We start from the raw sequence: 20,941 nt of genomic DNA, 5'->3' as shown, positions 1-20,941 counted from the left end.
AGGAGCGTATTAGCTTTAGCTCAGCATGAGCCGTTAGCTAAAAAGGAACTTACATCTCTATGAGGTTGCCAGGCAACAAATTAAGGACACAAGTCGCCAGCCCCGTTTCAAGGGAATATAAGGGTTGGTCCGTTCCGCATATAACCCCTCATAAAACCATACTACTTTGTCTATATAGATATATATACTATAATATGCTAATTAAATTTAAAGCTTTGGAGGATTTGTTACCCGTCAGTGAACAGTGTCTAAGTCTTTCTTGCTAAGCTAAGCTAACTGTGTTCTGTGTTTTCTCTCTGCGGAGCTCTGGTAACAAGATGTCAGTGAGAGAAGGAGCTCCCGAGCCTCTTGCTGATTGGCTTGTTTCTGAGTTGGTTTCAATAAAATATTAGCACTCAATTAGGTAAAAACACTCAGAGCAACAAATCCCTTGAATGGTCTTGGATGGTGGGTCCAGGTGGGCGGGGCTTTGGTGACTGCCTTTGTTTGACATCACAAAGTTCCAGAATTCTGACGGACTGGTTTATTAAGCGCTCAGTTCTTTCTGAATTTACAGGTGTGTGCATTTCTCCTGTGGACTGAGGCTTGATACCTTTCACAGTATTAATATAGAAGCTAGACCTTGAATCTATTAATCACACTTACACATGGACACAGACCTACACTGGAGGAGCTTTAAATGTAATGTACAGTAGTATATAACCCTCCTGCACGTTTCCATCCCTGTCTGGCCTCAGTGCTAATAAAATTCGGACACTGTTGTCTGTTGGATCCTTATTACTGTAACTGGGCTTTCCCTCCGCCGACACGACTAAAATAACATTAGTGACCCACATATTCCTCCATGGTGTACTTTTAACCAATCACCCACAGGCTGATCTGGTTCAGGACCAGCAGCCTTGCAGAAGAGGTCCCAGTCCCGATTATGCACATGAAAACTCAGGTGAATATCACAGGCAGGAGGAATCAGGAGGGAGAACAAGGCAAGCCGGACATCAATGTGGGGATAACAAGACAGCCAATTAAAGAGAGGAGATAGGATTGAATAGCCAGTAGAGGGAGGGAAGTGAGGGACACAGTCGCTAGTTCTAGGACTCAGGGATCATTAGTTCACGGAGCAAACCACGATGTGATAATCCTCACACTTCACAATCAGTGTCTACTGCATCACAGAATTAATTACGCCACGATCAGGGTGCGGATCATAAAGCGACGTACTGGCGTTGGAACTGGCGGATGGTCGAGCGGGTCGTCGTCATTTCTTGTTCGTTCTGGCTGCAGTGATTTATTCAACCCCAGACGAGGTTTTTGCTTTTCTACAGAGAAATCACCGTGCTGGGAGGAGCTGAGGCGTTCCAGCAGAAACTAACAGCTGAATAAACGGAAACATCCGATGTGACGTGTTTCTTTCACAATCGCACTAAAGCATACGAGAGAGCAGACGGAGAACAAGACGCGAAATGTGGATTAAGAGCGCGCGGATATAAAATGAAGCCAATGCTTTATTCTCATGATGAAATATTTCCTCTCGTGCCTTTAGGACCGATTTTTCCACATTTCTTCCTAAAAATAGTTACTGAAAATGCGACGGAAGCAACAACAGGCTTCATTCATGAAACCTACACAGTGACATGATGAGAGTAAAAGCTGGGTTTATGTGTCCAGTCCCTCCATTCGATTGGTTTATTATCCGTTGACAGCCACCGCATGGACTGTATCTCCACGTGTTGCTGGCAGGACTGGATTTGCCCTTAAGCTATACTTCGCTCTCATTGCTGATTGGAGACTCCTCGACTGTGCAAATTTAAATTGTGCTTCTCGCTCTTCGTTCACCCGTGACAAGAAGCGGTGACCTACCGGAGAGACGGGGAGCTTCACACGATGTAAATAGCCCTTTTTTTTTTAGCTTGCTGTGTCACTGCATAAAAGGAGCAAGATAAGGGAGAGCAACCTGATCCGACAATCACAGCGTTCGTCGTCGTCTGTCTTCTTTATTCGGTGTTTACGCAAGTGCAAAACCCACTCCTATATATGGGAAAGCAAATAAAGAGTCTGAATCGTCCACAATTTCTCTAAGAGTGTCAGTTGCCCGCACCAGCTGCCCCTCGCTAAACGATGCCGCCGCTCTGTCAAATGCCGCTTGCTATTTTGTTTTACGGCTGGCGATTAAAAAGAATACACTATGCATTCCACAGTCGTGCTTCGGCATCGAGGGAAGTCAAAAGGTTTGACGTACCAGCTGACCTGCCAGCTTCGGAATCACATTGTACTGACAGGGAACGCTAAACCTGATAGGCCGAGGTCTGATCGATTCCTTCAGGTTCTCAGTTGCTGCAGTCGCGCGTGGCATACGTGCTAAATTGTGCCCTTGGGTATCCGGATCGATATCGTTTGATTTCACATTCGTAAATTTAGGATCTTTGAACCAGGAGTAGAAGTTTATTTACAGGAACAAGAAATATTATCTTTGTTCATACTTGAGTTATTAAAGGAGTAGTTAAATATTTTGGAACATACATTTATTAGTTTTCTTCCTAAGATTAGATGAGAAGATTGATACAACTCTTATGTTTGTAGGCTAAATATGAAGCTATAGCCAGAAGATGGTAGGGTTAGCTTAGCTTAGCATAAAGCCTGGGAATATTCTTTATTATATAATTAATACATTATAATCAACATGTTAATCAATGAGTTTTAGAAGTAATGGTAGATTTTTATGGTTTACAATTTCATATAAAATTCAAGTATGAACAACTATATTCTTGTCCTGTAATAAATTCTATCCTGGTCAAAGATCCTAAAATTTACGATGTGAAATTCAAATCTGAATATCCGGGATACCAAGGATGAGCAACTGAGCCTGAAGGCAATCGATCAGACCTCTGGCCTATCAGGTTACGTCCTGTCAGTCATGTGATTCCGAGCTGCAGGCAGCTGGTTACGGTCAAACTTTTGACTTCCTCGCATGCCGAAGCAGACTGTGGAATGCAGTGTATTTTTAATCGCCACGCTAAAACCAAAATACAAGGGCATCGAGCGGGGGCATCGAGCAGGGGCAGCTGGTGCGGCAACTGACACTCTAGAGTAAAATGTGGCGATTCAAGACTTTTATTTGCTTCCATATTAGGAGTGGGTTTTGCACTTGGCGGTAAAACGAATAAGAAGAAGACGACGACGACCTGTGATTGGTCGGATCAGGTTGCTCTCCCTTATCTTCTCCTTTTGCAGTGACACAGCTCAAAAAAAAAAGGCTATTTACACTGTGAAGCTCCGGCTCCTCGTGGTCACCGCTCTCTGTCACGGTGAACGAAAGAGCGAGAAAGCAGCAATTTATTTGCACAGCAGGAGTCTCCAATCAGCAATGAGAGGAAGTTAGCTTAAGGGCAAATCCAGTCCTGCCATGCAACACGTGAGACATCCATGTCGGTGCTGTCAACGGATAAAAACCAATCGATGGAGGGACTGACACATAAACCCAGCTTTACTCTCATCATGTCATCTGTGTAGGTTTATGAATGAAGCCTGATTTTGCTTCCTGCATTTAGTAACTATTGGAAAAATGTGGTAAAAATCGCTCCCTAAAGGACGAGAGGAATATTTTCATCAGAGCAATAAAGCATTGTTCATTTTTATCCGCCCTTTATCCACAGTTTCCCGTCTGTTCTCCTCTGCTCTCTCGTCTTGCTTAGTGCGATGTGAAGAACACGTCACATCGGATGTTTTCCGTTATTCAGCTGTTTAGTTTCTGCTGGAACGCCTCAGCTCCTCCCAGCACGGATGATTTCCTGGTAAAAACAAAACCTCGTCTGGGTTGAATAAATCACTGCAGCCGCAGAACGAGAGTCGACCTGACAGGTGTTTAGTCGAAGTGCGTATTTCTGTGATGCATGCGTGGTTGTGAGTGGAGGATTTCACATGTTGGTTTGTCCGTGAACTAATCATCCCTGGTCCTTGAACTGCGACTGGCCCTCACTTTCCCTCCCTCTCTGGATCAATCCCTCTCCTCTCTTTAATTGGCTGTCTTGTTATCCCACATTGATGTCGTGCTCTTGCCTTGTTCTCCCTCCTGTTTTCCTCCTCTGTGTTTCACCTATTTTCATGTGATAAATGGGACTGGGACTCCTGCAAGGCTGCTGGTCCTGAACCAGATCAGCCTGTGGTGATTGGTTAATCCCATGGAGGAAATGTGGGTCACTAATGTCTATTTTTAGTCGTGTCGGCAGAGGGAAAGCCCAGGTACAGTAGTAAGGATCCAACAACAACAGTGTCCCGAATTTTATTAGCACTGAGCCAGACAGGGTGAAACGTGCAGGAGGGTTAAACGTACTGTACATTACATTTAAAGCTCCTCCAGTGTAAAGGTCTGTGTCCATGTGTAGTGTGATTATAGATCAGGTCTAGCTTCTATATTAATACTGTGAAAGTATCAAAGCCTCAGTCCACAGAGAAATGCACACAGCCTGTATTCAGAAACTGAGCCTTAAAACCAGCCGTCAGGACTTCTGGAACTTTGTGATGTCACAACAAAGCAGTCACCAAGCCCCGCCCACCTGGACCCACCATCCAAACCTTGCAGGATTTGGTTGCTCTGAGTGTTTTTACCTGAATTGTGCTATATTTTTATTGAACCACTCAGAAAACAGCCAATCAGCAGAGAGGCTCGGAGCCTCCTCTCTCACTGACCTCTTGTTACCAGAGCTCCAGAGAGAAACCAGAACACAGTTAGCTTAGCTTAGCAAGAAGACTTGACACTGTTCACTGACGGGTAACAAATCCTCCAAAGCTTATTTATTAGCATATTATATATGAGGTGTAAACAACAAGTAGTGGTTTTATGAGGGGGTTATATGCGGAACTATTTCTTGACGATGGCGACTTTTTGGAGTCTTAATTTGTTGCCTGGCAACCTCATAGAGATGTAGAGTCTTTTATGCTAACGCTTCATGCTGAGCTAAGCTAATCGTCTCCTGCGTGTAGCTTCATGTTTGGTTTGTTTTTAGCTTGATTTAAGTTCTGGAAACCAAGCCATGAAACAGCCTTAAATCTTTTTTTTTTTATTTCTCATTTTTGATTAATTGACCGTAAATTGGTTACATGTAGAATGTCACAAGTTCATCATCTTAAAATGCAAATTAAAAACAACCAAAGATAATCTATTTTCTATCATAGAAAGCTTCAAAAACCTGAAAAACATCTGAGAAACTGAAACCAGTGATATTGTTTGCTTAAGCAAACGACTAGACAACAGTCTGTTAAAACTAAAGCTCTGGGTGTCACATCACTTAATTTATGTATTGTATTCGGAGCCACACTCGGAGCATGTCGTGTAACGATGGCGATAGAGATCTCTAAAGAGTCCTCGAGCAGTGTGTGATTCAGACGTATGAAACAAGGGCGATGAGTGATGAGCGCTGAGAAGCGATGATTCATGTCTCCCTGGGGTTTTTTCTCAAGGTAGACTGTGGTCAGAGAGACACTCTTCCTTACAAATAATGCCTATTGATCTCCTTCCACACACACACACACACACACACTCAGCACGCCTGTCTTCAGCAGCTAGACGGTGGTCAGACAGGATTAAGACTTGAGGATCTGTCAGCAGTGCAGCGGGAAAGATGCTCGGAGCTCCACACCGTGAGGATCACATGTGCTATATTTACTCAAATGTTTAAAAACATCTTACATACTTTGTTTTAACAAGCATCTCCTGTGCTGCTCGGTAACTGCTTAGCTATGTGAGGCATCTCTATGTAACTGAGGCTTGTGGCTTTTGTGGAGCACTTATCTCCGCTATTACACCAAGAAAATGATGAGGTTTTGCTTACTTTTGTTCCCTGTAGGGGATAATGGCTTCATGTGAGTAAAAAATAAAAAAGCCTGTTGCATAGGTCTCTGTGGAGAAGCCGAGGGCCTCTTCAGTCAGCCTCTCTTTCATTATTAATGAAGCGGCTCTACCTGCTCTGTTCCAGGAGCAATCTCCACTCCAATTGAGTGGACTGGAATATGTATTATTTATGATTGTTTGGATGTTGCATCATGTTGTTTGGACTATATTCTGTCAGATGCAATTTATCGCTTCTATTTCTCAAGTGAAAGACATGAACTTCCTATGTTACTGTTGAACTGTAGTAAATATGCACCATTTTTAGGAGATCTGGAGTGAAAATTTGCATATTCATCATATATTTTTGTATAATGCAACACAACATTTAATGTTAGAAAGTAAATATATACACACACACACACACATTCGTACCCTTAACCCTGAAACAGCCCTTTAAACTTCTGGGGGGTAGCACCACGGACCCCACAAATATAGTAAAACAAGCACACTGACTTACATTAACCTCCTTGAAACTTACTCTAATTTTAACCGTAACTACAACTTACCTAAACCTAACATTAAAGCGAGTCTTCACCTTAAAATTTAATGATTTACATTTTGTGGACTTCCTTTCTGTCCCCTTAAGAAAGACAAGTCCCCACTATGTAAACATTTACTGCAGGTCCCCACAACATTGGTAATACGTGGACCCCACACACACACACACACACACACTCAAACACACACACACACACACACAGAGTGGTGTTTTCCAGAGGACAGGTCCCCCCCCCCCATGCAGATAAATGTCAGGGTGTGTCCCCCCCCCGCAGGGACACGGTGACATATGCACCTTTTGACCTTTTGAACCCGAGTCATGCATTCCACTGTCTGGTTCGCAGCGGCTCATGAGCCGGGGTCAGTCGTGATGTTCAGCTCCGTCTCGATCCACGCACAAGACGGAGGGATGAGTATTTACGACTTACTCTTGTCATGTCAAAAGGTCAGAAGAAACCGAGACAGTTTTCAGAGACTGTGTCTGTGGAAAAGCTTCACCAGCGAGTCAGCAGTTGATGCTCGTCTCCGATGAGTGACAGTGCTGCGATAAATAAATGTTACCTCATGTTTAAGGCTCATCATTTTGGGTTTATGGGGGGGGGGGTTTGCTATAAAACACAATATGAAATTTGATTAAATTGCCTTGTTTTCAGGACATTTCACGTCCTTCCACATCCAAAACTTGTGACCAATGTCAGCTGGATTTAACAATATTTGAATCATGATCTGATGAAGCAGATTAACTGAGGTTTTCACTGTTAAAGTCTTAATAAACTAAGAATGTGTTGTTCGATCTTTAACTTAACGTTGTTGCTTATTCACTTAACATGTAATTTTATCAAGGAAAGAGATTTTTTTTAGTTTCCAGGGATATTATAAAACACTTCACGAAAACAAGACTGTGATTTTTAAGAAGAGCTTGAACTGTAGTTTCTAGTTGCATTTGTGTTTCCAGCTGTGGATGAACACAGGTCAGGCCTGCTAATACATGTTAAAGCTAAAAACAAAACATTAGTTTTAGCTCTTTCCATGAAAAATGGAGAATATCAGCAGATTAATGTCTCGTCCTTTTCCTGTTCCTCTCCCATCCAGTTCGTGTGCATGAAGTATTGATGTTCTGTGTAGTAGTGAAATTCTATTATTAGTAATCTGAGCAAACACAGAAGCTTCAAAGACGACCTGAGTGTACTGCCTGGGTCCTCCTATTGTTCTGCTTCATCTCTGCTGTTTTAACCCCGAGGCCGCTGGGATATTCTCCGTCCCGGTGCACCATCCTCCTCCTCCTCCTCCTCATCCTCCTCCCCCGCCCCCCCCTTCATAACGCATCACCACGTCCCCTCTCTCTGCCGCTGTGGAGCTAATAATCAATGACACAATCCTTAAAAACGCTGCTCATCTGCAGTGAGAGCTGTTGAATGCCGCTGTAGCTGATGGCTCTTCATCATCCGTCCTCCTCTCGCTGGCGCGGCAGCCGCTCGCAGCTTGTTATGACTGCTGTGCAAAGAGTCCTTATCTTTGTTGTTGTAACGGCTCCGCTCCGACACCGCTGACCTTCATTATCGGCGGATGCGGTCAGGCCCAGACGTCAGCGTGTAGCCCGGCTGGCAGCCCGCTCTGTTGACTTTTTCCACTTCCCCATCTTCTGTTCCTTTCTCTCTCTCATGCTTGGAAACGAACCTCCGCTGCCTCCGTTGAGCTGACGTGTCGGTGAGATGCACGTGTGTGTGTGTTATACTGTGTGTGTGTGTATAGAAGGTAAAGGAAATAACACACTGTCCTGTGTTGCCCAGTTTTGTCAGATTTTAAGGAGAAACCTTTCGATATAAATCAGATATGATCCACAAGAACAGGTGAAGGTGATTTTAATCCATAACAAATCGGTGTGAGGGTCAGGTGACCGTGCTGAGGGACTGTGAGGATTTCCTTTCTAAGTTACTCGTTATTAAAAGTCTTACAGCACAGTGTGACCTTATATATTAGCTGTAGCACTTCACCCACTGTTTCCCAGCACGCTGCTGTTTTCTGACATTGACTCTCCAGCGTTGATGGCGTCTTTGTAGCTGCTTAGTCTTCAGATCAAACACAACCCGGGTGTCTTGAGCTGTATTTGTCTCAGTGTATAAGACTGTTGTGTTTTGGCGTCAGTCTGATGAGAGGAAGGTTTGTCTGGTGTGTCCTCCTCAGGGACCCGCCCTCGCTCCTCGGATGTAGCCGTCATCTTACCTCCTCTCTCGTTTTCCTCCCTCTCTCACTCCCAGGATGACAACTGGGGCGAGACCACCACCGCCGTCACCGGCACGTCCGAGCACAGCCTCTCTCAGGAGGACATCGTCCGCATCACCAAGGACCTGGAGGACAGCGTGGGGCTGGACTGCCGCCGTTACTTCACCCTGACCTTGGCTGTGATCCTGGGGCTGCTGGTGTTCCTGACGCCGCTCGCCTTCCTCGTGCTGCCCCACCTCCTCTGGCCGGAGAGGCTGCAGAGCTGCGGCACGGCCTGCGAGGGCCTCTTCATCTCCGTGGCCTTCAAGCTGCTCATACTGCTGCTGGCCGTCTGGGCGCTCTTCTTCAGGCCGCCGCGGGCCGGCCTCCCGCGGGTCTTCGTCTTCAGGGCGCTGCTCGCCGTGCTGGTGCTGCTCTTTGTGATCTCCTACTGGCTGTTCTACGGAGTGAGGATACTGGACTCGCAGGTGAGCCCAGAGAATAACCTTACATGTATGTGCGTTTACACGGAAATCCAAGTGAGTCCACAGGCGTGCGTTCACACACACACACACACACACACACACACACACACACACACACACACACACACACACACACACACACACACACACACCCAGATATTTCCATCAGCTGCAGCAACTCATTCATTTTTAATGCCAACCATAACACTTCACTCCTGTGGCATGTTTACTGTGAGTCATGATTTAAAATCCCTTTTGGTCCCTCACTCACAACGCTTGCGGCAAAACACACACACACACACACACACATGCAGAAATCGGGGGGTCTAGGAAGCTTACAGTCCTTTGAAATTGATCTAAATATTCATATGCTCTACATCTTGTCTTACATGTGTATGTTTTCCCTGCAGGAATTCTTCTTCTTCTTGTTTTTTTGTTTGGAAATGCACATATTTACTGTGTTTGCACGTAGTTGAAAGAATATTATTCCAGCTGCTGTTTNGGGGCTGTGATGAGTTTAAATAAAGATCCTGGAGTTTCGAGGCCGATCAGACGCCGCAGAGACGGGATTTTACAGCTCTGGAAAAGTTTGTCACAGTGGCAATTATTTAGTCTTCCATTGCAATTACCAGCAAAAAAAAAAAAACAATAGAAACACAGTGTTCATGAGGGAAAGTAATCTACCAGGAATGTGTGCGTGCAAGTATTTGCTCGGCCCCAACACATTGCCTTCTCCAGATTCAGGCGTTTTCCTTCTTCAGTTTGTTTGTGTTGTTGTGTGACTGTCAGTGTTGGGGGGAGTTATTCAGATCCTCTGCTGCAGGGAAAAGTACCGCACAGTAACACAAACGAGCTGACGGAGCAAGGCGACGGTTGACCAGCAAACCTCCGTGTTCCACGAGGTAAATGACTGTTTGTGTGAATGGAGTCTGTTCGTGGTCGAACGGCTGTTTCTGGTTAAACAAAAAGGATCTAAACGTCCGTTTCCGTGGTAATCCCGGCCACGATGTTGTCAGACATTTATAATANACATGCAGAAATCGGGGGGTCTAGGAAGCTTACAGTCCTTTGAAATTGATCTAAATATTCATATGCTCTACATCTTGTCTTACATGTGTATGTTTTCCCTGCAGGAATTCTTCTTCTTCTTGTTTTTTTGTTTGGAAATGCACATATTTACTGTGTTTGCACGTAGTTGAAAGAATATTATTCCAGCTGCTGTTTTTAAATTTGACTGTTCCTGCCCCCGCAGGACGAGAACTACCAGGGAATCGTGCAGTACGCCGTGTCGCTGGTGGACGCGCTGCTCTTCATCCACTACCTGGCCATCGTCCTGCTGGAGCTGCGGCAGCTCCAGCCGTGCTTCTCCGTGTGCGTGGCGCGCTCCACGGACGGAGAGACGAGGCACTACAACCTGGGACAGCTCAGGTGATTTCGATGTTGCACGTGTTCAGATATAAATCAACCCTGTGTGGAAACAACAGGGGAGGGGGAGGGGGTGGGGGGCTGTGATGAGTTTAAATAAAGATCCTGGAGTTTCGAGGCCGATCAGACGCCGCAGAGACGGGATTTTACAGCTCTGGAAAAGTTTGTCACAGTGGCAATTATTTAGTCTTCCATTGCAATTACCAGCAAAAAAAAAAAAAACAATAGAAACACAGTGTTCATGAGGGAAAGTAATCCACCAGGAATGTGTGCGTGCAAGTATTTGCTCGGCCCCAACACATTGCCTTCTCCAGATTCAGGCGTTTTCCTTCTTCAGTTTGTTTGTGTTGTTGTGTGACTGTCAGTGTTGGGGGGAGTTATTCAGATCCTCTGCTGCAGGGAAAAGTACCGCACAGTAACACAAACGAGCTGACGGAGCAAGGCGACGGTTGACCAGCAAACCTCCGTGTTCCACGAGGTAAATGACTGTTTGTGTGAATGGAGTCTGTTCGTGGTCGAACGGCTGTTTCTGGTTAAACAAAAAGGATCTAAACGTCCGTTTCCGTGGTAATCCCGGCCACGATGTTGTCAGACATTTATAATAACGACCTGAGCCTCGAGTCTTTAGTGGATTCAGTCATTCACACCCAGAAAACCAGTTGTATACCAGTGGTTTCCACAGACGCTAAACTGACACTAATGAGACCACAGACTCTCACTGCAGTTGCATTTGTTGGGGACTATTTCCAGCGGTGGATTGATACATGTTTGGTGTGTGGTGACGTGGTTCATTCATGACATGATTTATCAGGCTTTCGATACACACACACACAATACATGTTGGATGTTTTTAGGTCTCGTCGTGGGATTTGTCGACGACACGAATATAGAGACGTGTCAAATTTATCTGGTGTCAGTCTGACTTTCTCTCAGCAGAGTTGGCTCGCTGTTCGGGCTTGTTACTGGGAAGATTTATGGCTTCGAACTAAAGCTGACACCAGAAAAATTCTGTGGGCAGATAGTGTGAAACCTTAACTGCGGCAGTGGGATGAGACGGGGGGGAAACTCGCAGGTGCGTATTCAGATGCACGTGTTGCTCGGCGAATCTTAAAGGACGCCGTTATCATTCAGAAGAAGTTCGCAGAATCCCCAGATGACCCCTGTGCATGTAGAGACTGACGGCAGAAGAGGGCGAGATAGAAGGACGGGTTGATGTGAGCGATCAGGGGATAGAAAGGAAGAACACGGGGGCGAGATGAAGGCAGAGGGAAAGTTAGAAACTGGGACACCTCAAGTGACGAGACGTGGGGAAGGGGAGAGGGAAGTAAGTGGTTACGTACTCGGAGATGAGAGCGGAGAAAGGGAGAGATGCGCTGGAAGGGAAACGAGCGGTCATCAGGTAGAAAGGCGGAGATTGAATGTTAAACCTGAGGAGGAAGAAAACACACAGAGACACAAACGCATGCAGACAAAGTGGCTGGTAGGGAGAGGAAACCGTGCCGAGAGGGTGGGGAAGACTTCAGAGAGGAAACTCCTCAGAAAAGAGCTGCAGACAGAGGGCGGAGAACAGAGGAAATACCCAGGAGACCGAGGCGAGGAGAGAGCGCGACGGGAGGGGGCGAAGGAGAGAGCCGAGAACGAGGGATTAATAGTTAATGTGAGCGTAGTGTTGAAGAATCCTAAAATGTATGTGGGAAAGAAAGAAAGAAAGTGTGTGTGTGTGTGTGTGTGTGTGTGTGTGTGTGTGTGTGTGTGTGTAGGAAAGAACAGCTCGGACGAGACCGACCAGGTTTTTTTTTACGACCTTCCAGTCTCTGAGGGAAAACAGGAAGATCCCATTTTTAGCCAAACGCAGCAGCAGCTCTCCTGCAGCCCCCGGTCTCACATGCACATGCTCCTCGCTCAGGGGGGAGCTCATAAAAAGCTGATGGATTTATAGATGAACCTTGTATTTTATTACAGGATAGAAGGGGGGGGGGGTGTTATCCTGTATCTGTTCTTACACTCTGAGGTACACGCTCAGGTGGCAGAAACACACACGAGAGATTCAATTAGAGTCAACTTTTATTGTCATTTCAACTGTAGTTCTCTCAGCAAAGTCTCTGTTGCAGCTCAGACACTTCGAGAGCCCCCCCCACCCCCACCCCCGCCCCACCCCACCCCGAAGCACCGAGTCTATTCTGGCAAAATCTTAACTGTATAATCATTGGCTATAAATAGTGGATTCCTTGAAGTGAAATTACACAGCACAGGAAACACACAGACACAATGCACGCCTGACTCACAGCTGGAGACGCTCCATCCTAAAGATCTTAGAAGAACAACATGAGACTGCTGGTTTCTGATGAGAGTGCACGGACGCAGAGTGCACGACCCCCGGCCCGGTGATGTGTGTGTGTGTGTGTGTGTGTGATTCGGGGGGTTAATGGGCTGAAATGTGGGATGTGTACATTACATTCCCTGAAACCTGAACCCGCATTAGGCTGAAGAGTGCATTGATTTTCATATTGATTTTTGCATTCATAGAAACAGGTCAGACAAGCGATTGTGTGTGTGTGTGTGTGTCTGTGTGTGTGTGGTTGTTGTGTTAGCTGGCTGCCTTGGGGGTGTTGTCCTCTGTAAGCTGTGCCATTCATGGCTGCTTGGCCAGCAGCAGCAGCAGCAGCAGCAGCAGCAGCAGCTCTCTGCTCTGTTGTCCGTCTGACTGTAAACACACGGCTAATTGGTTCTCCCTGCAGACTGCAGCCGAGCATCTGGTCAGCCTGACTCACCCGCACAAACATAGGCACGCGCATGTGTGTGTGTGTGTGTTTGTGTGTGTGTTTGTGGGTAATTGCATCATATACATGCAAATGGCATGTGTTGGCCACAAACATGAACATGAATGAGTGTATGATACAGAGAAGCTCAGTTTTCTCGGCCTATCTCCTCGGTGTATCACATTCCTGTTCTCCTGACATCCAACCTCAGCCTTATCATAATGGGGACCCTGCTCGGGCCCTGGGGTCCTGAAAGCTTGTCTCTGTCCGCCTGGCCTTTGATGCCAATCTGAGGGCCACAGGAATCCTTTTCTTGTCTCTCTCCCCCCCCTCGTCAGACCGGACAAGTCGAACACCAACACATTCCTCACGGCCTGGGGAGAGCTGTTGCGGAGGGGTGGGGGTTAAACACATTCACTGCTGGGAACTTCCCAGTTGAGGTTTCTCTGACTGGTCGGTCCTGAGCGGCAGCATGAGAGCAGGCCTCGGTCTCTGGGGACACTGGTTCACAAAGGTTTATTTCCTTCACTGAGACGCGGCCGTGTGAATGGTTGTGTGTCATGTTTGCTCAGCTTAATAACTGATGGAAGCTGGGAGGAGCAGGAACTCTTACTCAGCACGTAACAATGGTCCTTTGAATGCTTCACTGTACAGGAGGGCGTCCGGGTTTCTTGAGTTAACCCAGGGAGTTGCTGTTACGCTCCCCTCTGGTGGAATGAGCGCTGCCTCCGGCTTGGCTTAATATTCAACACCCTGCGGTGTATTTGTTTTCCTACGGTGTGACACACTCGTTTTCAGATCCAAACACATACAAACTAAAGAAATAAGACAAAAATAACAGGAACTGAAGAAAGTTTGCGCTGAGGAAACACTGAAGACAGGAGAACAAAGATAAAATAATAAAATAGTGAAACAGAGGAGACGTATTAAAGTGAGTAAAACATAAAGAAACGGTTTTAAAGATCAAATAAAAATGAAGAAGAAATAGTAAAGATAAAATAAAGAAGTGCTAAAAGTGAGGGGAAGTTTGGAAGTGAGTAAAACCAGAAATAAAGTAGAAATAAAATAAATAACCAGATATTAAAGTAGTTTATTATAAGGAAAATAATAGAATAGAATAAAAGAACTAACCAGTAAAACAGCTTAAACATATAAATAAATAGAAATATAATAAAAAGATAAAGATACCAATCTGAACATGTTTTTTAACGAATGATGTCTTTAATGCTGGTTTGTATCTACATGTGGTAAAAGACCCAGGAGTGGAAGAGAGAGCTTACATCAGAAGGTCAAAGGTCATGGGCCTGTTACGAATCCCTCTCTGGGATAATAGGAAGCGCATGCTGCGGGCGAGCATGTGCTGTTGTTCGTGTATATTGAGTTAGCGCTCCACGTGGCCTGAAGAATGACAGGACACAGCGAGGGCTCGCACACAGTTATGGAGACGTCCAAACAAAACACACCCGGGAGGGAAAAAGGCTCCAGTGTCGAGCTGTAGAGTCGCGCTGTCAGTCGGTTAACAGCTGTCAACATCTGCTGCCTGAGCGCTGTAGTGGCGTCGCAACAAAAGGCACAACCGCCAATTACTGCTTCAGATCTAGTGTCCTGGAAACCCGAAGACGTGGAGTTTATTTGTGTTGTTTATAAACTTACACAGTCGTGTTTCTGTCCAGCTGATGAGTAGAAATCCAATATTCTCCCCCACATTCATCAGCTCTGTCTCGGTATCCGCTGACTCATATAGCAGCTGAACGCTACCTGTAACTAGCTTGTTGCTAACTGTCCGTCCATTTGTTGTTTGTTTTGTTTAGATTTTACTGTGTTTATAATTATCCTCAGGTCAAATAATCAATCTGCCGACGGGAAGGAAGTGAAATATTGACATTATGACATTAAAGATGTGTTATAGTAGCTACACACACGCAGCTGTTTGTGCTGTTTAAAGGTCTCTCTGCCTTCGCTAAACCGTGGCCACGAGTGTCAGTTACAGGATGATGCCTAAACATTGTGTAAAATTAGCACCGGAGTCATGAAGTCGGCGAACTGCCCCGTTAATACACGGCGGTATCTGTTTACGGTATGCTAACATTAGCCGATATTAGCATCACACCGGAGCGAGTGCGGCTGTAGCAGCAGAACTGTGGGGTGTTTTTGAAGTGGGGGGGAGGGGGGGGGGGGTATCACAGGAAGAATGTGGTCTTGCTTTAACCTCTCACTTCCAGGACAGAGAGGCTGTATATTATTTTTAAAAAATGTGAAACATGAAAACACCCCCGCACCATTATGTTGAATTGGTTTAATGGTGCTGTGTTATGAAGGACAAGACCCGGCACGCTCTCTGATCCACCAGTGATGTGAGCTGCTCCCCCTCTCACCTCTCTCTCCCGTCACCTCAGACATCACTTCCTGTGTTGTGGCTATCAGTCTGTGTGTGGTAGCTATGGTAACCGTCACACTGCCGCTGTCCCATGTCTGATTATTTTCCACTCCCGTGTGACGGAGACATGATGTTGCTATGGAGCAGAGTTTACATCCCACGTAAAGATATGAACTGTTTTCCAAACAGTTCTTCTTCTGTTTTTTTATTATAAGTGGAAAAACCTCTCACAGCATCGTCACGCCACCCGACTCATTTTAATCCTCCTGTCTTCTTCTTCTTCTTCTTCTTCTTCTTCTCCTTCTCCTTCAGTATTCAGCGGGCAGCTCTCGCCATCTTAGAGCACTACTACTGTGACTTCTCAGTCAATAACCCGGCGTTGCTCTCCGCCTCCAAGTCCCGCGCCGCCAAGCACCTGGCCGGCCTCAAGGTCTACAACGTGGATGGTGAGTTCCCAGCAGCCCCAGCTGAGGGTGAGTGGGACGGTCTCTGTTTTTTTTTTGTTTTTTTTCTGTGTGTCGTTTGTCTTGTCTGTGATTTCCAATCTGTATATCTTTTAAAATGTGTTGTGTTTATTGAGTTCGGTGATTTCAGGGCTGATGCTAACGGTTATTTTGTCTTTGAAATGTCATAAAAATTGTGAAAAAATTCCCAGATCCGAAGGTGATTTATTCAAATTCCTTGTTGTATCTGAAGAAGAGTCCAAAACCCAAAGATACTGTCGCATGTGACGAGGAGAATTCTCACATTTAAGCTGCAGGAAACTGAATTCTTTTGTATTTTTGCCTCATAAACAGCTGGTTTTAAGTCTCAGTGTCTGAATACAGGCTGTGTGCATTTCTCTGTGGACTGAGGCTTTGATGCTTTCACAGTATTAATATAGAAACTAGAGCTGATCTATAATCAAACATCACATGGACGTCTGCCTTTCGACTATATGCGACCTTTAAAATATTTCTCCTGCATCATCGCTCAACGATATTTCAACTTTTCCCCCCGAGTTGCTCCTCGCCACAGATCGCTCCATCTTCTGTGAGTTCACAGTTCAAGTCCCTGCAGGTCGACTTGATTTCCTGACTGTGCTGGAATGTGCTGAAACGAACGGCTGCCTGGAAGGAAGTAAATTGATCCGCAGACGAGGCGTAATTGAAAAATTGTCGACTGTAACTTGAAACGCAGGTGATTTGTAGTTAATGGGCTACAACGTGCAAAAATGGAAGTGTGGTCATTTGATACGCGCCTCTGTCGGAGGAGCGGCGTCTTGTACCTTTTTGGAGCAGGTGTGAATCAGCTGTTGACTTTCTCCTCATGTGTCTCTTTGCACCGTCGCTCTCGCTTTAAGACGTCTTTAGAGCTAAACTGAAAGCCTACCTGTTGGACAGTAAGTAACCGGAGCGCCTTCACACACCGCTGCTGTTCACTGCACAAACGAAACACGCTCTTGAGTCTGCTTCACACGCTCGCCACTTCCCCTCCGCTCGCCGCATGCCACAGGTTGATGCAAAAGTTCAGCGTGGTCCTCGCGACAGCTGGCTGACTGCAACACAAACCCTCTATTAAATTATCACTCTCCCTTAAGTGTACTCAAGCTTCATTTAATGGCACTAACTTGACTCCCTCTTCCTTTTTCTTTTCTTTTTTTTTCCCTCTGCAGCCATTTGTCTCCCTCCTTTCTTCTCCCTCCCCTCAGATGTTAGTGGGAGACGGCTGATAAATCAATAGCTATTACGCTGCCGGTCTTGTCATTTCTCTCTTGTGTCTCGTCCTCCTTCATTCTCATCCTGCAGCAGCTGGTGAGAGGCCTCTTCATCTCTCTCTCTCTCTCTCTCTCTCTCTCTCTCTCTCGTCTCGAGCTCTTACTTCCCGCTCCGACTTTCTTTCTCTCCGCTGTAACAAATAAGTCGAAACTCGGGGACGGAAAATAATCTTTCTTTAATTAAAGAGTGGCGAAGCCCTGAGCGCAGAGCAGCCGTAGCACTCAATTACGCTGCATCCAAATGGGCTGAGTTGATATTTTATGACGCCTGACAAGCCGTTTGGTTTTCATATTAATTTCTCTGTTGGACAACATCGGGAACTGGAAATGATTCCCAGCAGATACGAGGTGTTTTTTCCAAGTGCATCTCCAAAATCAATCAACGAAATAAGTGGCTCCTAAAAAGTCTTAAATATAGTCCAATATCCAGTTTTTAAATGTGTTTCTATATTAATTATCATTCACTTACTTATTTTTTACATTTATTTCATTTTGTTAAATGTGTGATTATGAAGTGTGTGTTGTGTTCAGAGGCGGTGTAGTCATGACTTACACTCAGTTGTGTAACTGTAGTTTTAATGCAGTATTATTTTTCTGTTGCTCGAGTAGAACTTCAGATCATATAAACACCAGAACATTGATCATCTCTGACAACAGGAGCAGCAGGAGCAGGAAGTGCTGAGGACTCTGTGCTGCTGCTCTCGGACCATGAATTATTCTGTCCGTGCGTGATCTCCGGCCCGCATCAATAATTCAGCCGCTGCTCCTTCTTTTAACCTGCACTAACATCAGACGGTTCATCGGCTGCCTCCTCGTTCCCGAAATATACACTTTTGAAGTTCTCCCGAGACGCTTGTTTAATTGGACGCCACGTTGCTTCCCTAAGGCGCCGAGTGGCCAGAGTAATGGGAGCGTTTGAATATCAATAGCCGAGTTTTAGATGTTTGAACAATTTATAATTATGACTTTGTGGCTTTTCCTGTCGGCTCCGGGGGGTTTTAATAATCCTGGAGATAAAAGGTTTATGTGCATCGATAATCTGCCCCTCCACTCTGAAGCAGCTTGTTCCCTCACATTGCACTTTATGTCATCACCACAGATTTCTTTGTTCCTTTTCTCTTCACCTGTGAACCGCACACGGCGGTAACCGCTCTGTCTGTCCCGACAGGCCCGGGGAACAATGCGGCGACGGGACTGGCCCACTCCCAGTCCAGAGCCATGATCGCAGCCGCCGCCCGCCGCCGAGACTCCAGCCACAACGAGCTGTACTACGAGGAGGCTGAGCACGAGCGGCGTGTCCGCAAACGCAAAGCGCGGTGAGTAAAGAGCTCTTCTGGTTGGACTCGTTAAAACGTTGGCGCCCCCATCATTAGACTCTAATCTGAGCTTCCCTTCCTCCCAGACTCGTGGTGGCGGTAGAGGAGGCGTTCACTCACATCAAGCGCATGCAGGAGGAGGAGCAGAAGAAGGCTCCGGGGGACGTGATGGACCCGCGGGAGGCGGCGCAGGCCATCTTCCCCTCCATGGCTCGGGCCCTGCAGAAGTACCTGAGGACCACCAAGCAGCAGCACTGCCACAGCATGGAGAGCATCCAGCAGCACCTGGCCTTCTGCATCACCAACAACATGACGCCCAAGGTCAGACCCACACACACACACACACACACACACACACACACACAGCCTGGTTCTTGTTCTAAGGTGTGACAGTTGAGTTTCTTCTTCACCCCCTCCTGCGCAGGCGTTCCTGGAGAGCTACCTGACCCCGGGCCCCACCCTGCAGTACAGCCGGGACCACTGGCTGGCCCGCCAGTGGACGCTGATCAGCGAGGCGTCGGTCACCAGCGGCCTGAAAGACGGCTCCGTCTTCCTGCTCAAGTGCGTGGACTTCAACCTGGTGGTGACAACGAAGAAGATCCCTTACATCCAGATGTCGGAGGAATACATCGACCCCAAGTCACACAAGTTTGTCCTGCGGCTACAGTCCGAAACATCTGTGTAGGACTTTTCTTTTTTCTTTTTTTTTTTTCTTGCTCTCAAATGTTTTCATTTTGGGTTTGCAGTTTTTATTTTTACTTTTCTGGAGTTTTTATATATTATATATGAATCTATATATATCACACACATGTTTGAATACATTGATTTTTTTTTTTTTTTTTTAATGTTTGATTTGGACAAAAAGAAGAATCGTCGCAGGATTTCACTCGCGGGAGCTCGGACGCCTCGGACGCCTCGGACATGGACTTGCGTGCACATACAGTATGAGTGAGTGTGTGTGAATGTGTGTGTGTGTCACAATCATTCGTTCCTTTTGTGTTTGAGATGCTGGAGTCGAACGAGACGGGAACACTCCTGACGTCCTCACAGAGACTTTTTTTTTTTTGTCTCGGTCTCTCCTTTATTTCCATGGGACGGACAGACAGACAAACCACTAAGGACGACCACGCTGTGACTCTGATGTTTGATGTGTGAAGCTCGATTGGAAACGCGTGACAGATCTCGCCTGTGCCGCCGTCTCGTCTACAACATTTGAAAGTACGCGGACGTTTTCAGGCGTCAACAGATTGAGAATGAACTGGATTTATTTCTCTTGAAAAACCAAATTAAATGCATTTGACAAAACAATGAAACCAAACTTCTATCAGATTTTGCATTAAATGCACATTCATGTATGTTTGTAAATGCCTACAAAGGTTGGAATATATGATCTCATCAGGATCTCGGACTGTTCTCCTCTCCTCATCACTACTTCAGGACGTCTGCAGCGACGCTTGAGATGTCAGACTCCCGACACATCCTGCTAATTTTAGCAGCCAAAGTCGGACGCTTCGGGGTTGTTTTTTGGTGCACGATTCGTCTCCAGGTGCGATGGAGCCGCATCAGGAAAATACTTCCACCCCAGCTGGGAACAACACACGCATGCTGTGTTGGGCTCGGGATGAAGCAGACCATGAGAGATGCACAGAGATGGAAACGTGCCCAAAAACATTTGCCCTGCCTCGTCGCTTCAGTAACCTTCTCAGGGCTTTCATGTCCGCCGGAGCCGCCTGACGTGATGGAGAGGGAAGGCAGCGAGGAGGAGAGACGGAGCCACGATGTCAAAGATAAAAAAGTACTACTGATTACTCCGGACCAGACTGCGGGTTACTGTCCGTTCTCAGTGGATGTGTCTACGGCATATTTAGTATAATGCACATTTCCACAACAACAGAATCTTATTTTCTTGCTCTCAGTCTCGACAGACCACCTGTGAGGTTTGTTTGTTTTTCACATTAAAAGCCTACCTGTAAAATAAAAGGAAGGCTGCTACACTTGACCGTGTAGAGAAACAGGAAACACAAAAAGAGAGAGAGAGAGAGAGAGAGGTATGACATGCATCAAAGATCCCTGGTCTGTAATCAAAACCATTATGCTTCTCGCCCGCCCCAGGCTGAGATCATTTTAATGTGAAAATCCTGGAGGAAGCGTTTAAGTTTCTTCACATTGTTTTGGCTTGTGGAAATATTCATTATACTCAGTTTAAATGAGAAGTAAAGAGCAGTTCCTCCCTCCCACT

At 46.0% G+C, this 20,941-nt stretch overlaps 1 protein-coding gene across 2 annotated transcripts in view; it reads left to right on the top strand.

The window, feature by feature from the left end:
• The window catches only part of vangl1 (VANGL planar cell polarity protein 1), a 37,747-nt gene extending 18,302 nt beyond the window's left edge, over window positions 1–19,445 (top strand). The window contains exons 3-8 of one of the 2 annotated variants that reach the window (XM_022746486.1): window positions 8,641–9,072; window positions 10,322–10,497; window positions 15,943–16,076; window positions 18,555–18,702; window positions 18,789–19,023; window positions 19,127–19,445. In XM_022746486.1, the coding sequence (XP_022602207.1) occupies window positions 8,641–9,072; window positions 10,322–10,497; window positions 15,943–16,076; window positions 18,555–18,702; window positions 18,789–19,023; window positions 19,127–19,387 (1,386 nt within the window). In that variant the 3' untranslated portion in view covers window positions 19,388–19,445. Of the gene's footprint in view, window positions 1–8,640; window positions 9,073–10,321; window positions 10,498–15,942; window positions 16,104–18,554; window positions 18,703–18,788; window positions 19,024–19,126 lie in introns of both variants that reach the window. The other variant, XM_022746485.1, reaches the window with a different exon arrangement.
• Window positions 19,446–20,941: the final 1,496 nt, after the last annotated feature.

Source organism: Seriola dumerili, unplaced genomic scaffold (assembly GCF_002260705.1).
Source record: "Seriola dumerili isolate Sdu_G_001 unplaced genomic scaffold, Sdu_1.0 BDQW01000105.1, whole genome shotgun sequence".
Lineage (NCBI taxonomy): Eukaryota > Metazoa > Chordata > Actinopteri > Carangiformes > Carangidae > Seriola > Seriola dumerili.
Note: the sequence above shows the minus strand (reverse complement) of the source record. Positions and strands in the feature narration are given on the sequence as shown.